The sequence below is a fragment of the Myotis brandtii genome, unplaced genomic scaffold (assembly GCF_000412655.1).
Source record: "Myotis brandtii unplaced genomic scaffold, ASM41265v1 scaffold1631, whole genome shotgun sequence".
Lineage (NCBI taxonomy): Eukaryota > Metazoa > Chordata > Mammalia > Chiroptera > Vespertilionidae > Myotis > Myotis brandtii.
This window is the reverse complement of record NW_005355967.1, coordinates 63573-71783: the sequence shown is the minus strand read 5'-3', so window position 1 is coordinate 71783 and position 8211 is coordinate 63573. Positions and strand designations below refer to the sequence as shown.

The window sequence follows — 8211 nt, the reverse complement described above, 5'->3', positions numbered from 1 at the left end:
CCCCGCCCTAATCCTCAACCCCACTGGGGAGAGAGGAATGCGTCTCCTGGGGTCTGTCACCGCCCCTGGGAAGCTCCCTGCACACTATTCAGACTGCCGGGTTCTCCTACCAGGAAACCCCCAGAGGCGACAGCCCCTCCCAAACCCCTGCCTGGAGCCAGCACAGAGGCCCTGTGCACACGCTGGAACCTGGTGAGCAGAAGTGATCGCCTGTCATCTTTTCCTTGAAATTAGAAAGGGACTGAGATTTCACAAAAAGGATTTCTTGGTTGTACCTTTTCCTGCAGTTACTGCCTATCTGTACAGTCTCGCACTCTCCCCCCTCTCTTGCTTGTGCATAAGCACATACACACACAAATGCAAGCAGACACGGGCTCTCACGTGTACATATAGATGTATAGGCTGTAATCACACACACACAGACCCTCACCCTGCCCTGGAGGGTCCTTCATGAATCTGGACTCCATGCTGCCTCCCATAGCAGAAACCCCTTCATCCTCTGCTTGCTCATCCTTGAGGTCAAAATGCTCCCTCCAGAGGCTGCCTGTCCCACTGGAGAACAGCTCTGCCTTAGATCCTGTTGTGCCTTCCTGTCATGCCCCGTTGGCCCTGGCTTACTTGTGTTTCCCACAGAACCCCCCGCCCTCTCCATCCTATAGACCCACCCCAGGCTGCCCTGAAGCCCCCAGGTGCCCGTGCCCCTGGCCACCCTGCCATGTGTGCCTGGGTGAGTGAGATCCACGCAGCCCAGAGTAGATGGAACCCTTCCCACCCTGTCCCTCTGCTCCCGTGACCACTCCAGAGTGACACAGCAGCTGCCAGTTGGGAAGGGCCAAGGAGAGAGCTCTGAAGCCCATGCGGGAGTGGCCAATCCGTGAGGCAGGCCTGCCTCCCTCCCCCACGGCCACAGCACTGGACAGGCAGTGACAGACCTTGAGACAGCAACTGCGTAGCCCACTGCAGGCGCCTCTGGGAATGAACCTGGACCAAAGGTTGTGCTGCCAGATTCTCTTTTATTAGCCAAGTAGGACAAAGAATAGGTCACAACGTCACAGGAAGTCAGACAGACAGACCGATACACGGGATAGAGTGTCATGCTGCACTACGCAGGGGGCAGGGCCGGGGAGGGGGGGTCTGAGTCTTGTTTTGTCAACTAACAGAATAAATAAATACGGTACACAGTGTTTTTGCCACAGGCTGGCACAACCTCTAAGCACAAATGGTCACAAAACAGCTGGTTTAGAAAGCAGTCTGTATAGCCTGCCGGCTGTGGAGTCGGGGTTGGGGGTCCAGGCCCCTCTGGACCATGCTCTGGGGAAGTGAGGAAGCAGAGGAATGGAGACCTCGAAGAGAAGGGAGAGGTGAGGAATGAGGCTTTCCTGGGAGGGACGGTCAGAGCTCCAGCATCAGGGTGACCCAGCCGATTCAGCGTCAGGCCCCAGTGGTGGGGGGCCACCCCAAGCCCATACCCTCTGATCCCATAGGAGACCCTTGGTGCTCTCTCCTCTTGCTCTCCAGCTGCTTTCAGTAACTGAGGCTGGCCCCCCAAACTAGGTAGCGATCTGCCCAGGCTCAGGTACCACATACACTTCCCTGCATTCTCTGGGCTGGTAGAATTGGCTCAGATGAATGAGGAAGTGTTGACAACCATCTGAGGGAAGCTGAGCTGAGCCTTGGGTGGGCCTGGCTCCATCCAGGACAGAACATGACTCTGGGGTGGACTTGTCCCTTAGAGGTCAGGGGAGGCTGCCTGGAGGAGGTGATGCTTAGAGCTGTTGGATTCCAAGGCCCAGTGACAGTCATTTGCATCCAGGGACAGGCAAAAAGCTTCAGTCCCCAGGCCTGGTCCAGATAAGATTTTGTTCGGTTCAGAAACAGATCTTACTGGAGCTGATCCCAGAGGACGAACCAAAAATTCCTCCTGTCTCCTGGAGTATCTGCCACCCTCCTGTCCCCCTGACCCCCTGTCTCCTGCTCTGGTGTTCCTGTTGGATCCACCTTCCAAATTCCAGATCCCAGATCCTGCTTCATCTGATCCCCTGTTCAGAAATCCTCACCCGCTTTGGAGGTGAGGACTCTAGTCTGGATCCAAGGGCCTGAGCCCCACCTCTCATAAAGCCAGCCACGCCTTCCCTGTTGTCTACTTAGTCTCACTCCATTGTTTTGTTCAAACAGCTTTCCTGGCCCAGGCTACCATCCCCCTCACTCCCCTCCTACCCCTCCCCATTTAAAGACTTTTCCATCTGCCTCAGCCAGACCCCCAAGGATGATGGACATCAACTGTTCTGCAGACCAATCCTACCAAAACACCAAATAGACCCCCCGCCTTCTTCCACTGGGAGAGGAGACAAGCCTTAGGAATTTCAGATGCAACTTTTCTAAGCAGCGGTGGAGGGTTCAGTGGGTAGAGGGTTGGGGTTCAGTCCCCAGTGGCGGTGGGCCACCCCAACCCGTAGGAGACCCTTGGCACTCTCTCCTCTTGCTCTTTGGCTGCTTTCATGACCGAGAATCTGTGCAAGCCAGCCCCTCCCCCTGCCCTGAGCCCCAGACCCTGTGAAGGCATGGAGATGGGGTGACCACAGAGGCCAGCACTGGAATTCAAGAAAAGCAGAATCAAATCCAGATTGTCTCCACTTGAAGGAACCCATAATACATATTGGGAAACTGAGGCCCAGAGACTGTGGCTGTGCCCACCGGAGAGGCTTGTGCATACAACACCCATTGCTCCACAGCAAAGCAACTGTAATTCTCGAATTCATACATTGTGCTTTTGAGAGCTGTGTTGTGGTTGTTGTGAGTGTCACTAAAAACTTCTGAGCACAGACGTGCAGACTAGTGGAGCTGGACAAGACAGCACAGCCCATCAAAGCCAGATGAGGACACGGGCCCTGAGAGGCTATGGGCTGGCCCAAGGTCACGTTGCTTTGAAAGGGAGCTTGCTGAGCAGGGTTCCCGGTCATAAATGGGAACACATCAAGGACTAGCTGAAAGAAGCCCTTACTTCAGCGATCCACTCTGGGACAGGATGCCATAGAAGCCTGAGACCACGCACTGCTGCGTGGTTTGCACGCACTGTGATCAGGAGCTAGAGTTCAACCTCCCCTCCTGGCTCAGACGCACCCCTGCAATGGACACTAACTGCTGAGCCTGGAGGCGAGGCTGTGCAGAGGGGCACCTCCTCTCTCTGAGAGCACCCCTTCCCTCTCACCTCCTTCCAACCAGGGAAGTCTCACCAGAGAGGGGAGTGGCTACAGGGTCTCTAGCTGGGGCCTGATCGCCTCCAGCTGCCCTGAGAGGGTGCCGTGGGGGAGGAGACAGGCAGGCAGGGAAGGAGCAGAGGAGAAGCAACATCACTACAACTAAAAAGCCACAACCCCAAACAAAACGGCCTGGGAATTGAGGATACCAGCACAGCCCGCACCAAGGAAAGAAAGAGGGGGTGGGGCTAAGAGCCGTGGGGGAAAGAAAGGTGCAGAGTGGGGAGGACAGAGGCGGGAGGAGAGGCCTCAGGAACAGGACAGGCAGAGAGAGGAGGTCAGGGAAGGAGACAGAGAGAAGGGAAAGCCGGAGTGAGAACAGGAGCTGTAGGTGGAGGCAAAGGCGGCTGAGAAGAGGGGCGGGGGGCCTGGGACAGGCAAGTGCCTGAAAATATAGTTTTATAATATTTATATTTATATCTCACATTCCACACATCAACTTACTAGGGGGCAGAAGGCATGGGAGGGGGGGAAGGGAGGAGGCAACACTAAGGTGGGGCTCTAGCCAGTGAGAGCCTCTCACTCCCCCAGCAAAGGTGGGGCACCCCAGCTTCTCACCTCCTCCCTCGGAGCCTCCTGGGATCCAAGCGGGGCCATGCAGAGGGTGTGTGGGTGCGGCTTCACCTGGGGCTAGGACTCTGGGGGAGGGGGCAGGGAGCGGGATTCCCGAGCCAGGACCCCTGTGCTCATTGGACTAACTCCTTGAGAGCCATCTGGGGATAACCCTGGGGCTGGGAGGGGGGCACCCAAGACCCCTGGCTGGGCTGGAGGCCAGCAGTCAGTTGGGCAGGGTATCGAGTCCCAGGGAGGCTGCATGCTGCTTGGCCCGAAGCCGCAGGTTCTCGATGCTCGTGGTTTTACTGTTCAGGGCAGCTGAGGCAGGTGCCAGGCCTGCTGGGGGCGCGGGCAGCAGCGGGGACCCCCACACGCCCTGATGGGCAGCAGCGGCTGCTGACAGGGACTGGTAGTATGACTGGCAGTGCAGTGAGCCCAGGGGGGCCATGTTGACGCCCAGGTAGGGCACGGCGGCTGCAGCAGCTGCGGCAGCAGCAGGGGCCGGGCCCCCTACTTCGAAGGATGAGTAGTGTACCAGGTTGTTGGTGGCCGCCATGTGCTGACGGAATTGCTCCTGCAGACGGAAGAGGCTCAGGGGGGATGAGGAGTAAGAGTGGGAGGGGCCCAGGAGGCTGCCCCCCGGAGCTGCCGGAGCCAGGGCCAGGCCGCCTGGGGAATCTGCAAGTAGAGAACCAAGGACTCAGGACAAGGGTGCTGGTCTTCCAGGAGGGGCTCCCTAGCTTTCCCAGCCCCTTGGCACTGATGGCAAAACAGGCTTTGGTTGAAACCATATTCACCCGTGTCAGCCAGGACACCCCCTGACGCATCCCTCAGCATCCTAAAGGGGGAGCCCAGGCTTCCTGAGGGGCCCCAGGGACCCTGCCAGGGCTCCCACGTGTGGTTTCTTGGGGAGAGTCCTTTTCTTTTCAAGGGCCATCACCCGCTTCCCCTCGCCTGTCAGTGGCTCCCTCTAGCTCTCAGCTCACAGCCCCATCCCTCCCTGCCTGTGCCTGAGATACGGCTCCTGCCAGAGCTATGTTCCTTCAAAACCACGGCTCCGGCCCTCTGCTGCCTGTGGGAATCTCAGGTACCAATATGGCACTCACCCAATATGCACAGGTACATCTATACTGGTTGTTAAAATACAGGAATGTCTCCAGAATGGTTGACAAATAGCTTTTGCCCTGAGTTCCCCCAAGTACCCCTCCCTTGCCACCCAGCCCCTCCTCCTGAATCTCCAAGACCTTCCCAGGGTTCAGCAACTAAAGAGTGACCCCTGGCATAGGCCCAAGTGCATTGTGATGAAGGCTGACTACTCCCTGCTCTGACCCACCTCGTACACCCAGGCCCCCGTCTGGCTGGGCCAGGCGAATCTCCCTGGGGGGCCCTGCCCACGCACAGCACCTCCAGCCTCACCTGCCTTGGGGCTGCCCCTCTTGCAGGCCAGCGCCTTGCTGTCAGCCCCAGAGCTCTTCTCAGTTTTGGGATCCTCGACCCCTGCCCGGGGGTCCTCCTCCCGGTCTGGCTGGTCCTCAGGGGCTGACTCACTGGCCGACTGCTCAGACAGGCTCAGGTGCATCTCAGTAGGGGGGTCACCGGTGGGCAGGCTGGGGGGCTGCTCGGCCTCCAGCTGGCTGTCTGGGGTTGGGGCCTCAGCCTTGCCTTCCCCATGGGAGCCCTCGGCCTCTTTCTGCTTCTGGAGCTGCTCTTTCTGCAAGCTGCGCTGCTTCTTCCGGAACTTGGCCCTGCGGTTCTTGAACCACACCTGGGGGCAGGGAGAGGAGCCAGAGGAGGGGGAGGAAAGAAGGGGAGTTGTGGAGTGGGTGCCCTGGGCAGAGATGTGCATGACAATATTGCCCCTGCCCCACTAGGAAACACACACCCTCGATCCCTTCTAAAACTCCCCGCTGTCACCGAAGGTGTTCACAGAGACAGCAGGTACTCTTTGGCACTGAGGGCTGAACTGCTGGCCCCTAGGCAATGGGAAACCAGGCTGATGGGCTGGTGCTTGTCTGCAAGGTCTAGTTAAAGGAGCGGGGCCCTACCTGCACCCGGGCCTCAGGCAGGTTGGTGCACATGGCCAGCCTCTCACGCATCACCACATCCGGGTAGTGAGTCTTCTGGAAGGTCTTCTCCAGGGCCTCGAGCTGCTGAGCAGTGAATGCCGTGCGACTGCGACGCTGTTTGCGGTGCTGGGAGCCATAACGGGCCTCCAAGATGATGTCTTGAAATGTACAGCCGTTGGAGGACAAGGAGAGGGGGCCCATTTAATTATGGGAAATAGGTTTTAAGTCCTACCCTGCTCTGACCCACTGCAGACACCCAGGCTCCTGCCAGAGCTGAACCCTGGCCCTTCCCTCGTGGAAATCACCCCTCCCCTCTCCATAGGGCTGGGTTTTCAAGGTTGTACCACCCATCATTCACTATGAGGTCCACCGAGGTCTAACTCATCTCCATGAATAGCCTTCAGGAATGTGATTGAGGTGATAGGTGGGCATTGCCCTAAGATCCATTAAGTCCCAGGATACTTTGGGTATAATATCCTGAATCTACATGATGCTAATGATCTGTGAGTCCATGTCACCAAGTTTCTAATGTCCTATGGTACCCTATGACCCTTAGAGTCTGAATACCAACAGAACCCTGGCCCCTGACCAGGAGAAGTCCGGCTGTGAGCTGGGCCTTTTCCGCGAGGTCTGAATGGGAGCGGTCTGCTGGGTAGACAGTATTCGCTGGCCCTGGACTCCATCTCTGCTGGTATGAACCCCATCGTTCCAGCTGGCCTATGAGTCCCTGAAGGTGGGGTCTGATGTCTCAGCCAGAGAAAGCCTGGCCTCTGGCAGGGCCCTGAGGGCACAGTGTTGACCCTTTTGGCTGTTTCCCCGAGGAGGAAAGGACAGAGACCAGGTCCTAACCACTGCAGGCTTGGAGGGGAGACAGGGGAGGGTGCGCTATTGATTTAAGGAAACCACCCAGGATAGATGTCTGCCTGGGGCTGGTGTCCAGTCTCCAGCCCCTTCTGCTTGACTCATCGCGGGAGGATGGGCAGGAGCCTCTCTCCCCAGCCTCCCATCACCTGCCTGCGCTGAAGGAAACCCGAGTTGCCAGCCCTGAGCTCCAGGAACTGGAGAGTCACCCACAACACTCTCGATGGGGAAGAAGGAGGCAACCGGGTGTCCAGGAAGCCTCGGACTTTGGGCTGCTCCTTCTTCAGTTTAAAGAAGAAGCCCTGAAACCCCCAAACCAACACTAATACCAGCCTGGACTGAGCCCTGAGCTCATGCTGGTCACAGGGGCAGGGGACTGCGTGGGGATCCCTCAGTCAGCCAAGCCCTGTTTGAGAAACAACAACCCAGTATCGTGTTTCTGGTTCCAGGGACTACAAGGGGCAGGTGGTCACAGCCTTTGAGGCCAGGCAACCTCCTGCTGGAAGCCCAGGCCTCCATACAGAGGCCCCTCTGGAGCTCATGTCCCTCTTGCTCAAGAATTAGATAATTGGGGGAGCGCTGAATCCTCCAGTTCCTCGGTGCCCTCTTCCCCAGAAGAGGTGGGCCTCTATCCCTGACTCCTCCTTTCTGGGTCCGGACAGGGTCCAAGATCGCACCTCTATGCAGGCAGGGTCCTCATACCCCGTCCCACTTCTGTGCCTATGCTCATGCCAGTCCTCGCTCCTTGACCTTTTAAGGCCTGGCTCCTGCTCCATGACCTCTAGGAAGCCTTCCCTGACTACCACAGCTGGTCTTACTGCTCTGAGCAGCCCTACCATTTGATCCTGGCCACATTCCTCCTGCCATGCCATCTCATGGGTCAATAGGCACCTGGTCTCCTTAGGGGTGCCCATAAACCCTCTGAGCATTGCCTGGCACAGGGCTGGGCCCACGTGTGGTCAACAGCTCCTTAAGGTTTGACCTAGGACAGGAAGGGGGTCGCATCACCTCCCGGTAAATCACACTCGTCGCCTGTGCCATCAAATCCTTCCATGCCCCCTGAGAGGCTGTCAGGACAGGGCAACGGTCAATTTAACCAGGGGCTGGGGTCGGGGGACCAACCCGTAGCCCTTCATGGGCACTTACCTTGGGACTTGGGTAATAATGACCTCTGAGCACTTACTGAATATTTTGCATAAGTTATCTCAAGTAACTTCCCAAACATCCTATGGGTGATCACTACCATTGCCCCCTGTTTACAAAGGGGAAACTGAGGCTCAGAAAAGACAGGTGAGTGGGCAGACCTTGCAATGACTGCAAGTCTGTGACTTCAAAGCCCATAATTTTAGCCATATGTTATGTTCCAACCCTCTGCCCCACCTCTGCCTAAATGTAACCTGTATGAGCCTCAGTTTCCTTGTCCATAAAATGGATATAATAACCTCTCCTTATCAGGACTGGATAGTTTGATG

The 8211-nt window shown here is 57.3% G+C and overlaps 1 protein-coding gene across 2 annotated transcripts in view; it reads right to left on the bottom strand.

Moving 5' to 3' along the window:
- Positions 1 to 4035: 4035 nt before the first annotated feature.
- DMBX1 (diencephalon/mesencephalon homeobox 1) overlaps positions 4036 to 8211 on the bottom strand; it is a 4869-nt gene continuing 693 nt past the window's right edge. The window contains exons 2-4 of one of the 2 annotated variants that reach the window (XM_005862311.1): positions 5858 to 6036; positions 5229 to 5577; positions 4036 to 4490 (exon numbers count right to left, since the gene is read on the bottom strand). In XM_005862311.1, the coding sequence (XP_005862373.1) occupies positions 4036 to 4490; positions 5229 to 5577; positions 5858 to 6036 (983 nt within the window). Of the gene's footprint in view, positions 4491 to 5228; positions 5578 to 5857; positions 6054 to 8211 lie in introns of both variants that reach the window. The other variant, XM_005862310.1, reaches the window with a different exon arrangement.